Raw genomic sequence first — 23,427 nt, forward strand, 5'->3', positions numbered from 1 at the left:
GACTGCCGATACATGTTTTTTGATTTTCCATATATACATATACGGCCATATTTTCAGCTTGTCTCTTGACCTGAAACCCTGAATATATATATTGGTCCGATACTTTTCAATATGTGTATACTTGAAATCCAGGATCCAATCTATTGGATTATTAATTAGTTTATCACATTGATGTTCCAGGTTTTGATGAGTGCTCTTAAAATTTTCTTTTCTTTATAATTTTTTTTTTTAATGTTTAGAGGGTTAAAACAAACCCACACCCACACTCCTCGGTCCCATTGTATGTAGTAGCACCATATCTCTAGAATGAAAGGCTCACCTTGCCTATTATATAATTACACAAGAAAGAAATCACAACCAACACATTGTACAAACTTGTAAACTCTTCTATAAAGAGAGGGGTGCACAACCAATTAAACTAGAAACTCTTCATGTGGGTTGGGCTTTAAGTATGAAGGATTTAAGTTCTTTTCTATAAATTGTTGAATTTGAGTATGAAGGAGTGGAACATATTCAACATTTCAACCACACAACCAAGTAACAGACATAAAACAATACATGAAAATTGACAAATTTGATTATTTTATATTAGATTTTAGAACCACGTCTTGGCATCCAAAGAATTTTCATACTAATCAAGACAAAAGTGTATTATTGTTATTTTTTCGATCACAAGACAAAAGTGTCTTCTTATGCATAGAGCAACATAGTTTTGATAGCCGTACTTGGTTTGTTTGTTGTTGTTGTTGTTGTTGTTGTTGTTGTTTTTTTTTTTTTTTTTTAAGTGAAAATTTTATTGATACTGATAACGAATTTTATAAATAATTAGGACAAACGTACAACAAGCTGCGCCGCAAGTCTTTTCTGAATAGCAAATTCAATCATTCTAAAAACGAACTTGTTAGAACCAGCTGTCATAACGTTACTGTCTATAACTTTCTGAAGTCTTTTGAGGAGCTCAACAGACTGTTGTTCCAAGAAACCGAAATTGTTGAAACTAAACGGAATGAAACAATGTTGGTTAGCCCTACAAGCTTCCTCATGTTGTTGTTGTTGTTGTTGTTGTTGTTGTTGTTGTTTTTTTTTTTTTTTTTTTTGATAAAATCTTCATAGATATATTTATATTAAAACATGCATAATAGCATTCGGAGAATACATATAAACGTTCTTTGGTCCATATGATCTAGCCCAATCAGCCAAACTTATTGGCCAAGAGTTTCCAGTTACAGAAGTGGTTCTAAAATAAAAAAAACAAAAAAAAACTTAAAGAGGCATGAGTGCTTTCTAGCATAGCATTCCAGGTCCAATTTGAATTCTTTTCAGGCTCCGTCAGAATCCTAGTAACTTCTTTATTGGTGCCTTCAAAAGTAGCTTCCAACAGATGTTTCTGCCTGGTCAAATCACTGCAAACTCAGCTACTAACAAATGTGCTTCATTTTTTGATAAAGCTCTACTCTGTTGTGTAGCAGCAGCAATACATCCTCCATTCCATTCCCTAATAATCACAGCAAACACACTTGTTTTTTTAGCACACATAAACAAACCAATGTAATTCACTTTAACCTTTCTGAAGGGAGGAGCAACCCAATTATCCTCTATGCAAGGTAAAACAACCTTAAGAGATATGTCAGATAGGTCACACTATCTATAGTTGTCCACTCTTGCCAAGCAGAGAAAGCTTTCTCTAAGACAGAGATAAAGTTAGGTTTCATAAAGCTAAACCTACACTCATTTCGATGCCACCATATACTGTAGTACATAAGAGAGAAAGCATATAAAGATAAATGCTTATAACTGCTATCTCTACTCCTAAAGTAATTAAACCAATTTTGTGTTACAAAAGCATCACAATCCACCCTTAAACCCAGCCAAAATGAGAACCAAAGCCTTGAAGTCCAAGGACAAGTAAAGAAGAGATGTTGGAAGTCCTCAACATGATTATTGCAGAAAACACAGCAGTTATCCATAGGAACATGGTGTTGCTCAAGATCCCTCCAGTAGATAAGAGATTGTCTGCAATTTTCCATAGAAAAAGCTTCACTATTGCAGGAATTTTCAACTTCCAAATAATCATAAAATCATATGATTGTTGAGCAGAAGAACACTGCCAATATTACTTTCCAGCGCTCTAATAAAATTGAACACAGATTTCACAGAAAATCTTTCATTAACTGCAGGTTTCCACATCAACTTATCTGAAGAAGATGCCATAACATTGATACTCACAATAGAGTTTAGAACTAGACTAGGAACCAAAGCACTGAGTCCCACACAATCCCAAGAACCATCAGGATTAATGAACTCATTAACAATAAGATTAAGATCCACCAAAGGTGGCAGAGGCACAACCATGTCAATCAGAGAGCATGGTTTATCCATTACCTTAATCCATTGATCAGTCCAGAATTTCACAAAAGCACTATCCCCAATACTCCAGATAGCCCCCCAACTCTACAAATCTTTTAACTTTTTGTAAACCTCTGCATATAGGAGACACCCCAAAGGAGGGGTTAGCATGATTATGAAGAGTTAGATCTTTCTCATACTTGGCAAGCATAAGATCACTCCATAAAGATTTCTCAAAGACAGCCTTCCACAAGAGTTTACAGAGCAAAGCTAGATTAAAGAGATGAGAATCTCTAAACCCTAATCCCCCATCAGCTTTAAGCATACATAACTTTTTCCTGGTGCATATATGAATAACATTACTATCAGCATCATTCCACCAGAAATTACGACAAGCTTTATCCATTTTAGAGGAGATATCAAGAGGTAGATAAAAGGCAGACATTGAGTAAATAGGTTTTGCCTGTGCAACAGCCTTAACTAGGGTAGCCTTACCTGCCTATGAAAGCAGTTTTCCTTGCCAATTTGAGACAGCCCCTCGTACCTTATCCAAAAGAAAGCTGAAGTCCTGGATTTTTGATGTCGAGAAAATAATGGGAGAACCCAAGTATTTATCTCTCACAGACATAGGTCTCACCTGAAGAGTATGCATAATGCATTACAGCTTCTTGGATGTCTCGAGAAGTACCTCCACTTAAAAGAACAACAGACTTATCCAAATTCACCATCTGACCAGTGCCATTACAATAAAGGTCCATAATCTTTTTGATTTTGTGAACTTCAAAAGGGGAAGTTTTTCCAAAAACAATTAGATCATCAGCATAGAGCATATGTGAAACACTAGGTGCCCTCCTCGAGATCTTAATGCCAGAGATATCTTGTACAGCTTGGGCTTGAAGAAGAAGTCTTGACAAGGCCTCAATGAGAATAATGAAGAGATAGGGGACAAGGGATCCCTGTCACACCCCGAATTTCGACAGAATTCGGAAAAATAATATTTGTTCCCGACTCTTCGATCTTCGAGGTGTGACGCACTCTCAACTCCCAAAAACCCATAAACAGTTTAAATATGCGGATAATTAAAAACCAATAAAAAATTTTAACTTAAACAAAAGTCCTCTTCATTACAAAAATTTACAAATAAGATTAGGTTACAAATCTCTTTTCAATAACTCTTTATTTAAAATTATAATGAAAATACAAATAACATTGTCTCAACTGAAAATCTATTTCACCTCAAGGGAAAACAAAACCTATCTTGAAATGTGACGCTAACGCAACCCACAAGTAGCAACCAACATTTTTCAATACTAAATCTGTCAAGACTTATCAACTATGTTCATTTAATGAACACACCCGATAAGCAAACATGCAAATCGGGTTAGCATTATAAACAATCTTTGGTTAGCATTATAAACAATATTTACACATATACATACCACAATATAAGCCCTTAATTCAACATATAACTTACAACAACTATACATACATTCTTATCCATAAGTAAGGCGATAGTTCCTCCACCAAGGCTTTTTAACTTCCAACAACCACACAACAAATCATAATGCGATAATAAAAAGGCATTTAGTTCCTCTATGAGGCGTCTTAGGTTCTAACTAAACTAATAACCAGCCAAACATATTCTATATTTACCGCATTTCATGCTCAATTATATAGTGGGTGGTCCCTGCACGAGTAATTAGTTTGACCCACCCTTCTGCAAAACCATATACAATCATCTATCTAAAGATATATCATTAACCAACATATTACCATAATTATATTAATTAAGGCTTTCTTTGCGTGTCCCTAAAATCACGTCGTATCTATGTCGTACCTAGTTTCCCTAGCTACCACAATCGCTTCCCAACGCCGAACATGTACATCCACATGCCTCCCCTTATATAATGAACTACTCCGTGCGTAACTACCCTGAGCGGGATGCCGCACACCAGGTAACTCTCACACGAAAGTCATTATGTGAGTACTGCCACTATTCGGCATAAAATATCGCACGTCTCGTTCTAATTTTGCGAACGGAATAATCAAGCCACCATTCGGCTACGCCAGAAGGGCCAATCCCATTACTTACGCCAGAAGGGCCATTCAGATTCACTGAAACGCCCAAAGGGCCAATCATATCACATATGCCCATCACAAAGGCCAAATCACATGAATTGTGGTAGCTAGGATCTAAGATTTTCGTTACGTAATTTATTCAAGTGTCATACATTTATATCTCATAAACATTCCACTATATCACGTGCAGGTCAAATACCTTGTTGCACTAAGCCACAATATTTAGAAATATCTCAATATATCTCATAACCATTTTCATTCTATCACGTGCCAATATATTATTGCACTACGCCACAATCCCGTGGGAAATATCCACAAATACTCTATTAGCATCTCACAGATAAAATAATAGAGCGTTTATATATTTATTTCTCCAAAACTATTGCATTTAATATATATATCCCAACATATTATATAATGTCACAATTGCTTCAAACGTATCGCATAACATTTTTTTATAGCGTTTTAGGAATATTATATCTCCTAAAGTTTCTATCTCGTCACGTGTCAAAATATACACAATATCAACGTCAAATCTTTCTTAGATAATGACAAACAAATTTATACAAGATTCCACAGCATTTTAGCATTTGATTTGTCCATACAATTTACAACATAAAACATAGCACAATTAAACAGTCCACAGTCCACAATCAAAGCCCAAAAATCTAAAGTCCATAAATCTAAGTCCGTATGTAGTTTAATACTCATAAAAACATATATATCTAAGTCTTATTATAATAATTCCCCTCTTGTTACGTGGCAATATTTATATGTTTTACACACTACTTACGTCAAATCTTAATTAAATAATGACAAACAAGGTTATACAATTTCGACAATATTTTATTACTACATTTGTCCATATTCTTAAATATGTGAAAATCTGGAAAAAGTAAACATTCCACAGTCAACGGTCAACAATCAATGTCAAAGTCAAACTGTCGTTTCCATGTTCAACAGGTTCAGGGTCATAGCCCTGGTTCATGGCTAAGGTTAAGGTGCATGGCTCTTGGGCTCATGTCTAAGGTAATGGTTCGGACACAACTAGCCAAGCCCAAACCCAAATCTTATAACCCAAAAGTCTAAACATTTAAAGACCCAATTAGATCTATTTTAATTATATGGATAGACATATCCCAAACAAAATAGAAATTGGCCCAAAGAAAACACTAGTTAGTCCGCCCAAACTTAAACTAAACTGGTCCAAAACTCAAGATTAATCCGGCCCAACCACTAATTAGTGTTTAGGCCCAAAAACGGAAATCAGAACCGGCCCAACCAAAACACAATTAAAATTGGCCTCAACAAGAAATAGAACCGGCCCAACATAACAATAGAGTTTTGGCCCAACCAAACAAAAGGTTTAGGCCCAAGCCCCAAGCCCACGAACCAAACAATGTCATCTTCTCCATCAGCCACCACCAGCTCCTCAAGTCCGGCCACCACTCGTCCTCCCCTCTTAACCCACCGATTTTAATCCCCATAAAAAACCAAACAACATTAATAAAAACAAAAACCCCAAATTATTCAATCCCTATACTTCATCAAAACTAGATCTATAATTTTTCGACCTCCATTAATGGTTCTTCAAGCTTTAACAGCTACCCCCACACTCTACAGCACTCAATCACTTGCTACCACCAACTATACCACAACAAAACGAGTTCAAACAATAATCCAAATGATTTTCTTGTGACGCCATTACAACCTTTTTCAAAGCTTCAATAGCTTCATCCAATCAACCAACAACCCACATCAAATACTTAACCCCCAACATCAATCAACTAATTCAAAACCACATCAAAGAAAAATAGTTCAATAAAAACAGTACAGGCGACGCCATTGATGCCGGATTACATTGCTTTGGCTGGGCGCCATTGACGTACCTTCAGAGCTTGAACAGCTCCCTAACAACCGATTCTAAACCCACATCACCCACCAAAACAATCAACATGATTTATGTTGGTACCCTTCCTCCAAATATGGATTTGTATCGCGCAGCCATTAACAAGCATAAACAACACCTGCTACAACTAAACTAATCATCCGTCAATCCAAACAATGACAACCATAACAGTATTCAAGTTTAAACTAATCTACCCTCTGTCGTGCCGCCATTACCAAGCATAAAGCTTCAACAGTTCATCATAGAGTTTCAACAGTTCAATAAAACTAAAATATATCAACAGAAATAACTAAGTAGAAAAACTGATCGGAAACACTCGATATTAAAAGTTTTTATTCGTAGACATAAACCTCTAGTTTCGATAAAAAAGAAAAAACATAACTACTCACCTAATTAAAAGCTCCACGAATTTTCCCCTAGTCCGAATCGTCGCGCTCCAACACTTTAGCAATCAAGCCGCCTCCATTTTTATTTTATTTTATTTTTTATCTCTAAACCCTATTCTCTAGAAAAATATGAATATATACTCGGATTTGAAACCTAAACCCGACATAGACTCAGGCCCAGAAATCAGGCCCACATATCCCAAATCCAATCCAGCGAATTTTTAAATAAATAATTAAATTAATTAATTAATTAATAAATACGTATTTTAAATAAGGGCGTTACAATCCCCTTGTCTAAGTCCCCTCAAAGGTGTGATAGTCCTACGGGGGGACCCATTCAACAAGACATTATACTTCACTATAGATATGCAGAATTCCACTAGACTTATCCACTTGCTCGAGAAACCCAGCTTAACCATGATAGCAAGAAGAGCTCCCCAATCAACTCAATCATAACCTTTCGACATATCAACTTTAAGAGCAAACAAACCCAGTTTATTCTTCTTAGCCCTTTTTATCTTATGCACAATCTCATGAACCACTCCTATATTATCCCCAATAGATCTTTTGGGAGCAAAAGCCCCTTAATTAGGTGATATAAACTTAGGCAGTAACCTTCTCAGCCTATTTGCAAGGATCTTAGAAATAACCTTGTAAGAGACATTACAAAGGCTAAAAGGTCTGTAATGAGAAGTATTTGAGGGTCAATCAATCTTAGGAATCAAAGAAATGTAAGTTTGATTGAGGTATATTCCAAACATGCCAGTATTGAAAAAACATTGTACCATCCTCACTAGATCCTCCCCAACCAGACGCCAATACTTTTGATACAGGAAAGCCATCAATCCCCGGAGCTTTCAAACCACACATATTCTTCACCACCTTTCTAATCTTAGTTCTAGATGGACATCTAGTTAGAGAATCATTCTCAAAGATAGAAATACAAGGTTCAAACAAATCTAGGATGATGTCAAGGGAAGATAGAAGAGCTAAATTTGGTGGAGGTCTGAAAGTATCCTCAAAAGATGAAATGAACTCTTGTGCAACTTCCGGTCTAGAAGTAACCCAAAGACCGGCTTCATTCTGAATTTTGTCAATACTATTCCTTCTTCTTCTGAAACTAGCATTAGAATGGAAGAATTTAGTATTGTTATCAGCCTCCAAAACCATAGAAGTATTTGAGTGCTGCTTCCAATATGATTCCTCCTTCTCGTACAACTCCAAGATATGCTCTTTTATATTTTTAATCTCCGCCAGCACGAGATCAGAAATGGGGTCAGCCAGAAGAGAAGAGAGAGCAGATTCAACCTCTTTAATTTGAGAAAAAATATTTCCAAAATAAGTTTTGTTCCAAACCCTCAAAGAGGATTGCAGCTCAACAAGTTTAGAGTTCAGATTGAATGAAGGAGACACATGAACATAAGTCTGCCAACAATGCTGAATCACATCCATACAAGAGGGGTCTTTAGTCCACATCTCATGAAACCTAAAGGGTTTAGGGCAACTATCAACCTTCCCAAAAACATAAACAGCTAAGGCAACATGATCAGAAGGAGTAGTGACATGATCCACAGAAACCATAGGAAAGGAATTTAACCACTCAGCATTAGCAACAAGACGGTCAATCCTCTCCCTTATATTAGCAGCCCCTAATATATTATTAGACCAAGTAAAAGCAGGACCATGATAGCCAAGATCAACCATCTCAAGATCCTCTATCAGGGAAACAAAATCATCAATATACCTAGAGGGTGTGGGATTCCCACCCTCCTTTTCAGACAAACTAGTAATGACATTAAAGTCACCCAGAATCAACCAAGGCCCATAATGAACATTTCTCAAATCTCTTAAATAGTTCCAAACAACAATTCGTTTATGAGCAACAGGATCTCCATATATATATAAAAGATACATGTCATGAAACATTCGAGAGATAATGTCACACCCCGAATTTCGACAGAATTCGGAAAAACAATATTTGTTCCCGACTCTTCGATCTTCGAGGTGCGACGCACTCTCAACTACCAAAAACTCATAAACAGTTTAAATACGCGGATAATTAAAACCAATAAAAATTTCAAATTAACAAAAGTCCTATTCATTACAAAAATTCACAAAACTGATTAAGTTATAAATCTCCTTTCAACCCTCTTTAGTTATAAATACAACTGAAAATATAAAACAACATTTGTCTCAACTAAAAATCTATTACACCTTAAGGGAAAACAAAACATATCCTGAGTGCGACGCTAATGCAAACCACAAGCAGCAACCAACCTTCTTCAACATGAAACATGTCAATACTTATCAACTATGTTCATTTAATGAACACACCCGATAAGCAAACATGCAAATTGGGTTAGCATTATAAACAATGCTGGTGTGAGTAGCTATAAAATACAACATATACTTATACATATATTTACACACTAAATAAGCAGTTAGTTCCTCAACCGAGGCGCCTTAACATCCAACGAATAATACAACATCATTAAATACCATAATTTAGGCAGGTAGTTCCTCCACTGAGGCGCCTTAGCTTCCCGACAATAATACAAAGGCATTTAGTTCTTCCATGAGGCGCCTTAGGTTCTAACTAAACTAATAACCAGCCAAGCATATTCTATACTTACTGCATTTCATGCTCAATTACAGAGTGGGTCGTCTCAGCACAAGTAATTAGTTTGACCCACCTTTATGCAAAACCATATATAATCCTCTATCTAAAGATATATCTTTAACCAACATATTACCATAATTATATTAATTAAGACTTTCTTTGCGTGTCCCTAAAATCACGTCGTATCTATGTCTTACCTAGTTTCCCTGGCTACCACAATCGCTTCCCAACGCCGAACATGTACATCCACATGCCTCCCCTTACATAATGAACCACTCCGTGCGTAACTATCCCGAAAGGGGATGTCGCGACACCGTAACCCTCACACGAAAAGCCATTATGTAAAAATCTTGCCATTATACGGCATAAAATATCGCGCATCTTGTTCTAATTTTGCGAACGGAATAATCAAGCCACTATTCGGCTACGCCAGAAGGGCCATTCAGATTCACTGAAACGCCATAAGGGCCAATCACATTGCTTACGCCAGAAGGGCCATTCAGATTCATTGAAACGCCGAAGGGCCAATCATATCACATACGCCCATCACTAGGGCCAAATCTCATGAGTTGTGGTAGCTAGGTTCTAGGATTTTCGTTACATAATTTATTCAGGTGTCATACATTTATATCTCAGAATAATTCCACTATATCACGTGCAAGTCAAATACCTTATCGCACTAAGCCACAATATTTAAAATATCTCAATATATCTCATAACCATTTTCATTCTGTCACGTGCCAATATATTATTGCACTACGCCACAATCCCATGGGAAATATCCACAAATACTCTACTAGCATCTCACAGATAAAATAATTGAGTGTTTATACATTTATTTCTCCAAAACTATTGCATTAAATATATATATCCCAAAATATTATATAATGTCACAATTACTTCAAGCGTATCGCATAACATTTTTATAGCATTTTAGGAATTATTATATCTCCTAAAGTTTCTATCTCATCACGTGTCAAAATATACACAATATCAATATCAAATCTTTCTTAGATAATGACAACCAAATTTGTACAAGCTTCCACAGCATTTTAGCATTGGATTTGTCCATACAATTTACAACATAAAACGTAGCACAATTAAACAGTTCCACAGTTCACAATCAAAGCCCAAAGCCAAAACCCAAAAATCTAAATATTTAAAGACCAAATTTGGATCTATATTACTTTATATGGACCGGCCCCAAAGCAAACTTGAAACTGGCCCAACGAAAGCTAATTGGGTTCGACCCAAGCTAACAAAAAAATGAAACTTAAACTGGCCCAAAACCTTAATTGGTTCGGCCCACAAACCACTAAAATGAAACTGCCCCATAACAAACTAAACTAATCTTTGGCCCAAAGACTAAACTAAACTGGTCCGGCCCAAACAAAACAATACTCAAGGCTTTGGCCCAAAGCCCAAGTCCAGTTGGTCATCTCCCTCACCAGCTCCAGCAACCTCTTCCTCCACCGCACTAGCTCGCGCCGGCCACCAACTCTCCTCTTCATCATATCGGTTTTGACCCAAATCAAAAACCAACCAACTTTAACAAAAGCGAAAACTTCAATTCTTGAATTCCCAATCTTCACCAAAACTAGATCTGGAAAATTTCTGGACGCCATTAATGGCTTCTACAACCTCCGACAGCCCCACACACAACAATCAACTATAAACTAGTCTAGATAAAAGCCTCACACTCTACTTAAACCCAAAAACAGCCCAACCGAGTTTTTCTTAAAACTCTCCACCGGCGCCATTAACGCCGGATTTCAAGCTTCAACAACACCCTTTCTCCACCACCAAATCATCAATACACTTCACCCATACACCAACAATCAACATAAAAAAAAAAACACAACCAAAACCACAACACTAACAGTTCACGCCACTTGCTGGAACAGGCTCGCGACCCCATTAACGAAGCTCCAAAGCTTGAACCGTTCCAACAATTTTAATGAAGGGCTTCAACAGCCTAATAATCTAACCAGTTTTAACAATAACCAGCAGAATGATCACAGACGATGAAGAGCAGGAAAAATTTAACAGAAACATTGTACTCTAGTAAAACTGTTATCTCTGTATAGACACTATAGATTATTGACGAGAAAAAGAAGAAAACTAAACTACTCACCTGTATTAACAGCTCCTACGAATTCATCATAGTTCGAATCGTCGCGCTCCAACACTCTAGCAATCCAGCTTCTATCTCTGCCTCCATTTTTATTATATTTTATTATCTAAGAACCCTATTCTCCACAACAATATGAATATATATCTGGGTTTGAAACCTAAGCCCAACACAGACTAGGGCCTAGAAACCAGGCCCACATATCCCAAATCCAATCCAGCAAATTTTAAATAAATAAATAAATTAATTAATAAATAGATAAATACGAATTTTAGATACGGGCGTTACAGATATATAATTTAAAAAAACGTACCAGAGATAGCATTTTTGTTCCCATCCACCACTGAGAAATAAATGTTATCCTTATAGAGAACAGCAAGGCCTCCAATTCTTCCAACAAGATCAACTGCAAACACTTGAGGATACTTAAGTTTTTTCTATACATGCTTCAACTTCTTATATAATAATTTAGTCTCGACTAAAAATAAAATATCAGGATCAAACTTCTTAACTAAAGCTAAAACACTACGAATGGCCTTAGAAGAGCCCATTCCCCGATAATTCCAGGATGTAATCATGGATTCTTTAGGAAAGCTTACAAAACCCAACAAACTCCCACTTATACAACTCCAATCCTTGAAGAAAACAAAGACAAAACTAGTTGAACTCCGAAAATAACATAAATAATCAAATTGTATCTCACAATTGACTTCACAAACCCAGAAGATAAAGACATTCAATCACTTTCTTACCACCCTCCAAAAGGCTCATTGAGAAGTTATTCATAAAACTGAAATCGGATCACTGTCTTTGAAAAGTACTTCAGCGAGATCATCATAAAGTGACAGCTCAGAAAACCCGGAATAGGACTAACACTCCGCCACAAGAAAGAGCCCAGCTATCAATGGAAAAATTCTCTTTTCAGCAATTCATCCCTAACTAACACATAGGAAATCGGCGAATCAAGATCTAGTTTCCTTTCAGCAGAGCGTTCTATATCTCAATGGTATTAGCGTCATGTGTAACCCAATTCACCACTGACATAAACACACCAAAACAGATGCACCTCCACTGCAAACTTTATACATAAGAACAAGACTTGAAATTCAGTAGAAATAGGCAATACCGGAGAAAGTGGAAGAAAGTGATTGAGGTAATTAGCTACTAGGATCAGAATTCATCATCTTATACAACTAGGAAATGGCCTGAATCTTATCGGGGTTGGCCTGAAACTCACCAAAAATACTCTGGACGGCCGTAACTTTGGGATACTCTACCACCTTAGGCAGGCACCGCCATCACACTGAGAAAAAATGGAAACATAAAGTTGCAAAGTTGTCTTCCTCCTAAAGTTCATACCTTTATCATTTCAAATCTCAAACCGGCCAAGCAAAATCGTGAAGAAGAAGGAGCAAAATCGATTCATCCAACTTTGAAGAAATCACTCATCAAAATCGTGAAGACGAAAGAACCCTCTACCACAGATTACTAAGCTTGGATGAAATCATGAAAAAATGTATGAACTTGCACTGTTAGCAGTGAAGGATTTTACCATATCCATTTACCATAAAGATCTTGTGTTACAGTGTGGTAGAATTAACAACTTTGTGCTGGAAATTACTTTTCATAATAGTCCACGAAGTCTAGTGTTGGTTGATATGGTCTAAAGTATGATTAGAGAAATAGGGTTCTGATCAAAATGAGTTGCTAAAAGAGCAAGTCCAATCGACAGCTGTCAAAATGAGCTACTAAAAGATGCCACGTTAGTGTTTTTTGGTAGGAGTGTCAAATTTGGCAGCCGCAAAGCACAAAAACCTTTCCAATGGTGGTTTTCTTATTTTGAAGTGGTAAAGGCATACAGACTATAGAAACTCTGTCGTCCATCCATTAATTGTAAGTTTAAGTCGAATTTTATTGGATAGACGTCACAATTTCTACCGTCCGTCGAAATTTAACTCACGGACGACAAAAATTATGTTGTCCGTCTCCTGAAACATAATTTTGGCAGCTACTAGACACGGCCACAAATTTAGTTGGGATATATAACACCGACCAACCAAATTTAGAACCCTTTTAGCAACCACACTGAAATGATTATTTGGCTTTTGAGGTGCTATATGGTCTGCTTGAAAATATTTCTATAGTTTGAATTGATGTCTTGAGGATAAGATATTTCTATAGTTTGAAATTGATGTCTTAATGATAAGATATTTATATAGTTTGAAATTGATGGCTTGATGAGTAGTAAAGAATGACGTTTGCCGTGATGACAAAAATTTCTTTTTTCTTTTTCTTTATTTTTGGAAATTTACTTTGGCTTTCCGCTGGCCAAACAAAACCAACGACCATGTCTTTGGCTTAAAACTGTTGCCTTTTAATATAAATACATTCACTTTATTAGGTCTCAATGTTTCCACCCTTTTATTAGGTTCTCTTGTCAATTTACGATGGGAATTCTTATTCTTATTCACTTTCATATTGCATTTTTGTTGAGATTAATCCCACGGATCTAAAGCCAAGCTAATTAATATATAAATCTCATAATCTCTTTACTTATCACCAATTGGTTTTAAATTAGATACCCAAATTCAATATAGCATCAGAGCGGATTATTTCTCTAGCCGGAAAAAGTCATATTATTTCACGCTATCTATTTAAAAATTGTTCACGTGTCAAGCGCAGAATACGCCACAAATGGGATGATGTTGAGATTAATCCCCCGTCGGAAGTCTAAAGGTATAAGTCATAAGGCCTCTCCACTGGACTCCCAAATTCAATAATTTTCGTGGCCGAATAATTTGTAAGAAAATAAAATTTGCAATGAACAATATTTTCGATACTTTGAGTGCAAAAATGATCTTCAATCTTGAAGCAAACTATCACCATCAGCAAATTTGGTTGTTTGTTTGTTTTTTCTTCGATTTTTATTTTGTGATAAAGATAATTCAACATCAAGTTTGTTGGTTGTAATGTCAAGGGTCGGGTTCTGAAAAATCCGAACCCAAACCGATAAGAAAGTTAGGAACTCAAAACCAAACCAAACCGATAAAAAAATTGAAAACTTCGAAATCGAACCGAACTGATAAGAAATATTGTAAACCGAATCCAAACTGACCCGAACTGAAAACTATAAAATCAATTAAATATTAAATTAAATCAATTAATTTCAACCACACAATTGATAAATATATACAAAGTTAATCATAAATATTACTAAAACGTCATCTTATCGGTTCGGGTTTATATCTGTTCGGTGGAGAACAAACCCAAAACCAAACCAATATCTTATCGGTTCGATAGAAAATAAATCAAATTACCAAAACCTAAACCATTTTTTATCGATTTGGTTCGGGTCGGTTATCGAGTTATCGAAATGCATTTACAACCCTACTCATAACCACAAATTCACAAAAGTCTGTAAGTTTCGAACCACATAGACCTTAGGGGACCAGCACACAAAAAAGTTGCGTAGTCAATTTTTAAGGTCGGTGACAATGACGTCAATGTGATGCTTAATTTGGTTTGGGATATAGAATATAAAGTACAATTGTTACAGATTTCCACGTTCAAGCACACAACCATGGCAGTGAAGAGCAAGGTTCTCGTAATAGGGGGAACTGGATACATTGGTAAGAGATTTGTTAAGGCAAGTTTAGCCCAAGGTCATATAACTTATGTACTTCACCGGCCAGAAATTGGTTTCAACATAGACAAAGTTCAAATGCTCATTGATTTTAAGCAACAAGGTGCCCATTTAATAGAAGGGTCATTTTCTGATTACCAAAGCCTTGTGCATGCTGTGAAACAAGTTGATGTTGTTCTGTGCGCAATTTCTGGTACTGATAGTAATAACCTCCTCTTACAACTCAAACTTATCGACGCTATCAAAGAAGCTGGAAATATCAAGGTAAGATCGTCCTATGACTGTGCGCAAATTATTTCATTATTTTAAATTCATGCTCAACATTTTATAATTTGCACGATTTATGTGCAAGATTTTGTACAAAAAGTCATAGAATTTGACAAAAATAAAATTTATGTACAAAATTTTTCAGCGATTCTTACCATCAGAATTCGGTATGGATCCATCAAGAATGGGACATGCACTTGAACCTGGAAGAGATGCATTTGATAAGAAGATGTTAGTGAGAAAGGCCGTTGAGGATGCTGGTATCCCTTTCACTTATGTCTCTGCTAACTGCTTTGCTGGCTACTTCGTCGGTAATCTGTCCCAACTAACGGGTTCATTTATTCCTCCAAGAGATAAAGTGTGCCTATATGGAGATGGCAGTGTGAAAGGTACTACAAATTGCAAATAACGACTCACAATCCCACCTTCAAATATAAAAAAAAAATTAAATGACAAATTTTTTAATTTTGCTTATATTTTTGTAACTTATCATTTTCAAAAAAATTGTAGAAATCTATGTGGACGAGGAGGACGTTGCAACATATACCATTAAAACTGTAGACGATTCACGGACACGTAATAAAACTGTGTACCTAAGGCCACCAGGAAACATAATCTCACAGAAAGAATTGGTCTGCATGTGGGAGAAACTCATTGGAAAAGAATTGGAGAAGTCTAGCATTTCGCCAGAAGAATTACTCGCAACTATGAAAGGTAAAATACTACAACCTAACCAGGCATGTGTAGATTAGAAGAAATTCTTATTGGAAGACGAGTTTATGTTACCATGGAGAAATTTCAGGATTTTAATTAGGGCCCCCCAACTAGATGAGTCAATTAGGATGTCTCCCTATTAGATGGGAAATTAGGATTCCCCCAATACACACAAAAAAAAACATGGTCAATCCAATTTGACTTTTTTTTTTTTTGGTATTGGGAGAGGGTTAATACTCGTTAACCCAAAAAAAAATCCCCTTAACTCTTCAGTTTGAGAATTGAATCTTCATGACAAAATGATTTTTTTTTAGTAAAGTTATCTATAACATGCATTAGTTGACTCTCATTTGAAATATGCTTGAATTTTTCAGGAATGGAGGATCATGGCCAGGTAATAGCTGGTCATCTCTATCACATTTTCTTTGAAGGTTGCTTGACAAACTTTGAAATAGGAGAAGGTGGAGAAGAGGCTTCGAAGCTTTATCCGGAAGTAAAATATACTCGAATGGATGAATACCTTAAACGCTATGTATAACAAAGCCCATGTATATGGCTGGAAAGTAGAACTAGAGAGAATTCCTATCACTACTTTCTTAAGGACCTATTGTGGTATGTCATGTGTAGGAGTAAGCTCGTATATGGCTTGATGCTTGTTGAACTTGTAAGTTTATTGTGTTACTCCCTTTAATGATCTTAAACTTAGGGAGATATTGCGAGGTTTTAACTTTGGCAATAAAACAGGTGGGTCTGCTATAACCCCAGCTTATCTTTTAAAAAACAAATGGTGTATCTAATCCTTAACAGCTGAAGTTGTATATGAATGTTTTGTTTGTGCAAAATGGATTTTTGACATTTAGGCAAATTAAGACTTCTAGTGACCCAGGTTTGAGATTGTTGCTAAGAATATATACTTAAAGTGATAATCATGTTGCAAAATTTGTTCTCTTTTATTGATTTTTGAGTGCATTTTGGCTATCAACAATTGCATTTAGGGTTAACTAGTATTACCCCTCTGTTTCGATCCCCACCTACGTGGCAAATATCTATTAGTAGGGGTCTCTATTTTATTCATTTAATCAACAAATTTAAAAGCCCAATTCCGCATATCGTGGATCAATGTGCGGGCGATTTAACTTCGTGTCTGCGTCAAAAAATTTGAACGCATGGCTTGCCACTAATAATATACGATTGATTTATGCCCAGATTCATTTCTTATCAAAGAGATAATTATTAGTTGAGAGTTGTATTCTATCACAATTGATCAAGCTACAAGATTACTTGAGCTACAAAGACTCTCTACTCTACCTCTATATATACCAAACTATTTTTCATAAAGAAGTACGTGGAAACTTGATCCCTAGCTAGAGAATAGATCTTGGGTACGTAGGCAGCCATTATTTTGGTTCAGTTTCATCTCCCCCAACATCAAATTCCTCTGTTTCTTAGTGCGTTCTTTACCATTGCTCTCGTTGTGTTGAAGCAGTTTATTGCCGAAACATAATTGGCACCGCCGTCTGTGGGTTTTTTGAATCCATTATCACGTAAAACAATCAAGATGGTAAGCATAAGAAGAAGACCGAACAGACAACATATTTCTCCTGCCAATAGGAATCGCAACCCTCGAAATTCAAGTCGGGCAAATGCAAGAACCGTTGAACAATCGAGTTACTCCTAGTGGTAGGATCAATTCTCAACATCCAACTACTGCAGCACCGCTACCGCGCAAACGGAGATACAAATGCCTCCGAAAGAAGGCGTTGCGGAAGAAAGTATAAGGAAAACCTTCATCCCAGACTGGACCAACCTGACAGGGAAGGCCGACCTCACAGATTTGAGGAAAATCGTCATCCTAGACGAGTCCGGCCGGTGAGGAAAAAGCGTCCGCGGAAGAAAGTATAAGGAAAACCTTCATCCTAGACTGGACCGACCTGACAGGGAAGGCCAACCTCGTAAATTTGAGAAAAATTGTCATCCCAGACAGGTCCGACCAGACAGGGAAAGAAGGTGTCATAGAAGAAAATATAAGGAATACCAATATCCCAAACGAGACTGACCTGACAGGGAAGGCCGACCTCGTTGACCTGAGGAAAATCGTCGTCCTAGACAGGTCTGATCCGATAAGGAAGGAAGGTGTCACAGAAGCAATTAGAGGGAAGACCACAATCCCAGGCAAACTACCGACCTAGATAGGCTGGTTACACGAAAAGAAAAAGACAATCTCCAGTTGGACCCGAAAGTGTGTACCTCCTAAAATCTCTAACTCTTGTAAGAGGTAATGGCAGGTGTCATCTTCCACATAGGCTCGGCCGGCGTCAATGCATTTAAATCTTCTGGGTGAAATGGATTTCACTCTTCAATACAATTTTTTCCGATCTGCTGAGAAAAATAATGGAGGCTTATATCGATGATATAGTCGTTAAATCAAAGGATACGGGTGATCATCTTTCCGATTTTAACTTGTTTTTTATAGGCTTAACAAGTATAACATGTGACTCAATCCCGCCAAATGTTCTTTTGGGCCTCTCTTCTAGAAAATTTCTGGGATACCTCATGACTCGTAGAGGTATTGAGGCTAATCTTGATTAGATACGTGCCGTTATTGATATGTCATTACCCAAAAATAAGAAGAAAATTCAACGACTTACTGGTCGGCTTGCCGCTCTTCATAGATTTATTTCTAAATATTTCGATCGTTGTCATCCCTTCTTCCAGACTTTAAAGAGGGCGTCAACTTGGAACATTGATTGTGAGATGACATTGCAACAACTGAAGAAATACTTGGTCAGTCCTCCTATATTGACAAGTCCTTCAACGGGTCAACCTAGTGGCATATACCTGGCAGCTACAACTCAAGCTGTTAGTGTTGTTCTTTTCATTGATGATAGAAAAATCTATGGAAGACATTCTGCCGCCGCTAATTGGGGGCGACGAAGACCAACATGAAAACGCAATTCCTAATCCCATTGACCTATGGATTATTTACTCAGATGGCTCCCATAGTAAATCTGGGTCTGGAATTGGATGTGTTTTTGTTAAACCCGGTGGAGAAAAGATTGGGAAATCTGTGCGACTTGGCTTCGCCGCTTCAAATAACGAAGCCAGTATGAGGTCGCCATTTGTGCCTTGAACAAATTTTGATTGATCGGGGCGAAAGCTCGAGTTATACACGGTTATCGCCTTTGTTGCAAATCGGTTTGGTGGGTCTTCACGAAAAAGAGATGAAATGCGTATGGCGGCTTATCTTAGTTTGATACATAGTCTTGCTCGACAATTTGATAGCATCTCTATCACTCAAAGACCCCGAAATGACTTACGTCATGCAGATTCATTGGCTTATCTCTCCGCCGCCGTTAGAAGCGAAGGGTTTGACACATCACTTTTGCAGTCATCTTTTCGTCAATCTAAGTTTGAACGCTTTAACGCTCGCTTAGTTCATTACTATCATTATAAAAAAATCTGACGAAGTTACCACATTTAGCTTTGTCAGTCTAAGTTTGAACGCTTTTTACGCTCGCTTAGTCATTACTATCGCTACGACAAAATCTGACGAAGTTACCATATTTAGCTTTGTCAGTCTAATTTTGAACGCTTTTTACGCTCGCTTAGTCATTACTATCACTACAACAAAATCTGACGAAGTTACTACATTTAACTTCGCCAATCTAAGTCTGAACGCTTTTACGCCGCTTAGTTCGTTACTATCACTATAACAAATCTGACAAAGTTACCACGTTTAGCTTTATCAGTCTAAGTTTGAATGCTTTTATGCTCGCTTAGTCCATTACTATCACTACGACAATATCCGACTAAGTCACCGCATTTCGTTTTGACAATCAAAGTTCTAACGTTTTTACACTCGCTTAGTCTAATTATATAAAAGCGGTTACGATGCCCTTCCTTAGAAGGCGTTGCACCGTATCATGTTTGATTAATATTGGTTTGGATACAGCGCCTTCATCGTCTTCACTCTTCAGCAGCTCATGAAGAAGTCGCGCACAACACCAAAACGTATTCCTTTTACGTAAATTAGCCTACACATGTTCGAAACAGAGAATTCCTAATGACAAGATGCAACAGTTCAAGGCCATGCATACAAAAAAAAAAAAAAAAAAAAACAGAAGAACAGTGGGGCTTGAGGGTCGTACCTTGGATGTTGGCATTAGAAAGGTTCATGTGCGTAATGTAACTGCCGAAGGAGTTTTCTCCTGTGTTTACCATGCTCGTGATGATGGAGACGACTCACACAATTCTCCAGACGCACCACAAGAACAAGGTTTTCCTACCATGATCGCTTGGACCTTTGGTAGTAACATTGTTGCTATAGCTGAGTATAAGGAGTATAAGTTTAACTTACCGAGAATTCAAGATGAGCTGAACGATTGCTAATTCGATGGAAGGCCACACACGCCAGTAGTAATACGAAAAGAGACAACTTTGTGCGACGTCAAAAATTGTTTTGCTTACGTCTGTTCTGTTGGATGAGCGTACAGTGTTTTTATGGATTGGGATGTGCCACACCAGCACTTATATAGGTTTACGAGCGGGTTTTCCAGTGCTAATGGGATTCTTCTCTAACTCCAACTTCATCTCTACTCTCAATTCTTATCTCATCCGAATACTTTGACTCCAATTCGTATTTAACTTCATTTTATTACTATTATTACTAAACTGCCCCTACGTTCAGTTTTCAACGGTATAATCCAAATATCGATATTCCGTTGGCACGCATCGTTGAATTCAAATTTCGTTTTATTACGTGACGCGTTCGGTACAGTTTTCGCCAATTGAATTTTTTTGTAATTTTATTTCTGTGCATATTTTATTTTTTTCTGTGCATTTTCGGCCATCTTTTTTTTAACTACATTGCGTCCCGTATACGTTAGTTTGACATTATTTCGTTTCTGATAATTTACGAATTTTTTTCGACAGTCAATTTTCCAATTATTTCTTTTCGCACGACACTTCGTTATACATTCCGCTCATTTTTCTTTCTTCTTTGCCATATGAACTTTGTTCGCATGACAAAGAAGGGGCGGCGGTGTTTCGACCCCCACCTACGTGGCAAACATCCATTAGTAGGGGTCTCTATTTTATTCATTTAATCAACAGGGCTAAAGTCCAATTTGCAATATCATTGATCAATGTACAGGCCCATTAACTCATGTGTCTAAGGCTGAACCTTAGCCACATGGCTTGCCACTAATGTACATTGATTTATGTCCAGATTCATTTCTTATCAAAGAGATAATTATTAGTTGAGAGTTGTATTCTATCACAATTGCTCAAGCTACAAGATTACTTGAGCTACAAGGACTCTATACTCTACCTCTATATATACCAAACTATTTTTCATAAAAAACTACGTGGAAACTTGATCCCTAGATAATAGATCTTGGGTACGTAGGCAGCCATTATTTTGGTTCAGTTTCATCTCCCCCAACATCAAATTCCTCCGTGTCTTAGTGCGTTCTTTACCATTGCTCTCGTTGTGTTGAAGCAGTTTATTGCCGAAACACCCTCCTAGATGGGGAAATTAGGGTCTCCCCCCAAGCAAGTTGACTTTTTTTTTTTTTTTTTGTATTTGGGGAGAAGATCCTAATTGCCTATCTAGTGGGGGAGACCCTAATTGCCTATCTAGTAGGGGGAAATCCTAATTGGCTCATCTAGTGGGGGGTAACACTAACAAACCTTTGCATTTAATCAAAAGCCATTTTCAGATCAAACGCCTAAACCTATTTTAAGACCTCGATTAACAAGTGTCAACTACCCACAAGGCTCCTAACTCCTGATATGGTCAATGCGTGAACAAACCTTAATCTTAACCAACCAAATCTTCTCACATAGCCAAGGAAAGTTAGGTAAACCATATCCGTATTACTTAATGAATATATACAATGCTTCCCACACAATTCTGCCACAGTCAAGAATGTTTTTTATCGATTTAAACATGAAGTTAGTATTAACTTAAGTTTGCATTAAGTTTTTACTATCTATCTCGACACAATCAACAGTAAGATGGGGACATGGCAAGGTGATTTTGTGTGCGACTGAAAAGCGATTGGGTCAACAAAAACTATAGCTTTCCCTCCTATTTATGGTAAGTTTCAAAAGGTAAGAACACAACCTTATCCTATTCCTTCATCCTTCTTTACCTCTTTTAGCTCGTTTTTCCTTGTTCTTCATCTTGTTCTTTTGGGTTAAGGGTGATTCCATATACGTACTGGAGTCAAGCTTAATCCTTTAAAACTCTGTGAAGTGCACCTACTCCCTACATGCGAAGCTCTAAGCTTTGACATAGTTCTCTTCTTCTAGCGAAGTTGAGGTCCACTTTCAAACTTTTAGTTTCAAATATAGCAAGAGTAGGATTAAACATGGCTTCTCTACCATGCATTAGGTGTAACGCCCGTATTTAAAATACGTATTTATTTATTTATTTATTTATCTATTTAAAATTTGTTGGATTGGATTTAGGATACGTGGGCCTGAATTTTGGGCCCGAGTCTGTATTGGGCTTAGGTTTCAAACTCAAGTATATATACATATTTTTCTAGAGAATTGGGGTTTTTTAGATAAAAATAAAATAAAAATGGATGCGGAGATAAAAGCTTGAATTGCTAGAGGGTCGGAGCGCGACGATTCGGACGATGAGGGATTCGTTGAGTTTTTAATACAGGTGAGTAGATTTTATCTCTCACTGACTACTAAAACTATGATTTTCGTCTGTTTAAAATTTACGAATTTACTATCCAAAAATATATAAGTTTTATTCATTTTTCCAGTTCATTCTGTTCGATACCGAAATATTCTGTCGGCTGTTGAAACCCAGTTATACTGATAAAATGGGTTTGACTATTAATTAATTTTAATTAGTTATCCATATATAATAAACTATTATTTGTGTTATCGATTTTATTTGTTTTGGGTTGGAATGTTTTGTTGGTTGTTGAGTTAGAATCGGCGGTGGCTATTGATTGTGGGTGGAAGGTGGTTGTCAATTTGGTTGTGTGTTGTTGTTGGATGGAATACGGTGGTTGGGTTGTTGAAGCTTAGAAAAAGCTTGGAATAGGCGGTAATGGAGGTCGAGATATCCATACAGTTTGAGGAAGGATTGTTGAAGTTATGAATTGAGTTTTTGGTGTTAACTAAAGTTGTAGGGGTTTTGTTTTGGGGTATTTGGTTGTTGGTTGGAGAGTGGGGGCTGTTGGGAGCTTGAAGACTCGTCAATGGCGGTCGGGGGTCGAGTTTTGGAGGTGAAAGGAATCGAGTTTTGTGGGTATGGAAGGATAGGGTTTTTCACAAGGGTCAAAACCGCTGGGGTAAAAAACGGGA

General features: G+C 37.1%; 2 protein-coding genes across 2 annotated transcripts; one reads left to right on the plus strand and one right to left on the minus strand.

Annotated features, from left to right (window-relative positions):
* Nucleotides 1-2,419: 2,419 nt before the first annotated feature.
* Nucleotides 2,420-8,634, minus strand: LOC147478515 (uncharacterized). Its single transcript, XM_086586257.1, has 3 exons — nucleotides 7,480-8,634; nucleotides 2,984-3,302; nucleotides 2,420-2,841 (listed from the first exon to the last, which is right to left on the minus strand). Exons 1-3 carry the CDS (start codon nucleotides 8,632-8,634, stop codon nucleotides 2,420-2,422), a joined length of 1,896 nt encoding a protein of 631 aa, XP_086442383.1.
* A 6,347-nt stretch (nucleotides 8,635-14,981) lies between these two features.
* On the plus strand, nucleotides 14,982-16,880 carry LOC147478516 (isoflavone reductase homolog). Its single transcript, XM_086583973.1, has 4 exons — nucleotides 14,982-15,378; nucleotides 15,527-15,770; nucleotides 15,892-16,095; nucleotides 16,470-16,880. The coding sequence occupies exons 1-4, from the start codon at nucleotides 15,052-15,054 to the stop codon at nucleotides 16,631-16,633; spliced, it is 939 nt and encodes a 312-aa protein (XP_086440099.1). The 5' UTR covers nucleotides 14,982-15,051; the 3' UTR covers nucleotides 16,634-16,880.
* The last annotated feature ends 6,547 nt before the right edge of the window (nucleotides 16,881-23,427 follow it).

Source organism: Coptis chinensis, chromosome 9 (assembly GCF_015680905.1).
Source record: "Coptis chinensis isolate HL-2020 chromosome 9, ASM1568090v1, whole genome shotgun sequence".
NCBI lineage: Eukaryota > Viridiplantae > Streptophyta > Magnoliopsida > Ranunculales > Ranunculaceae > Coptis > Coptis chinensis.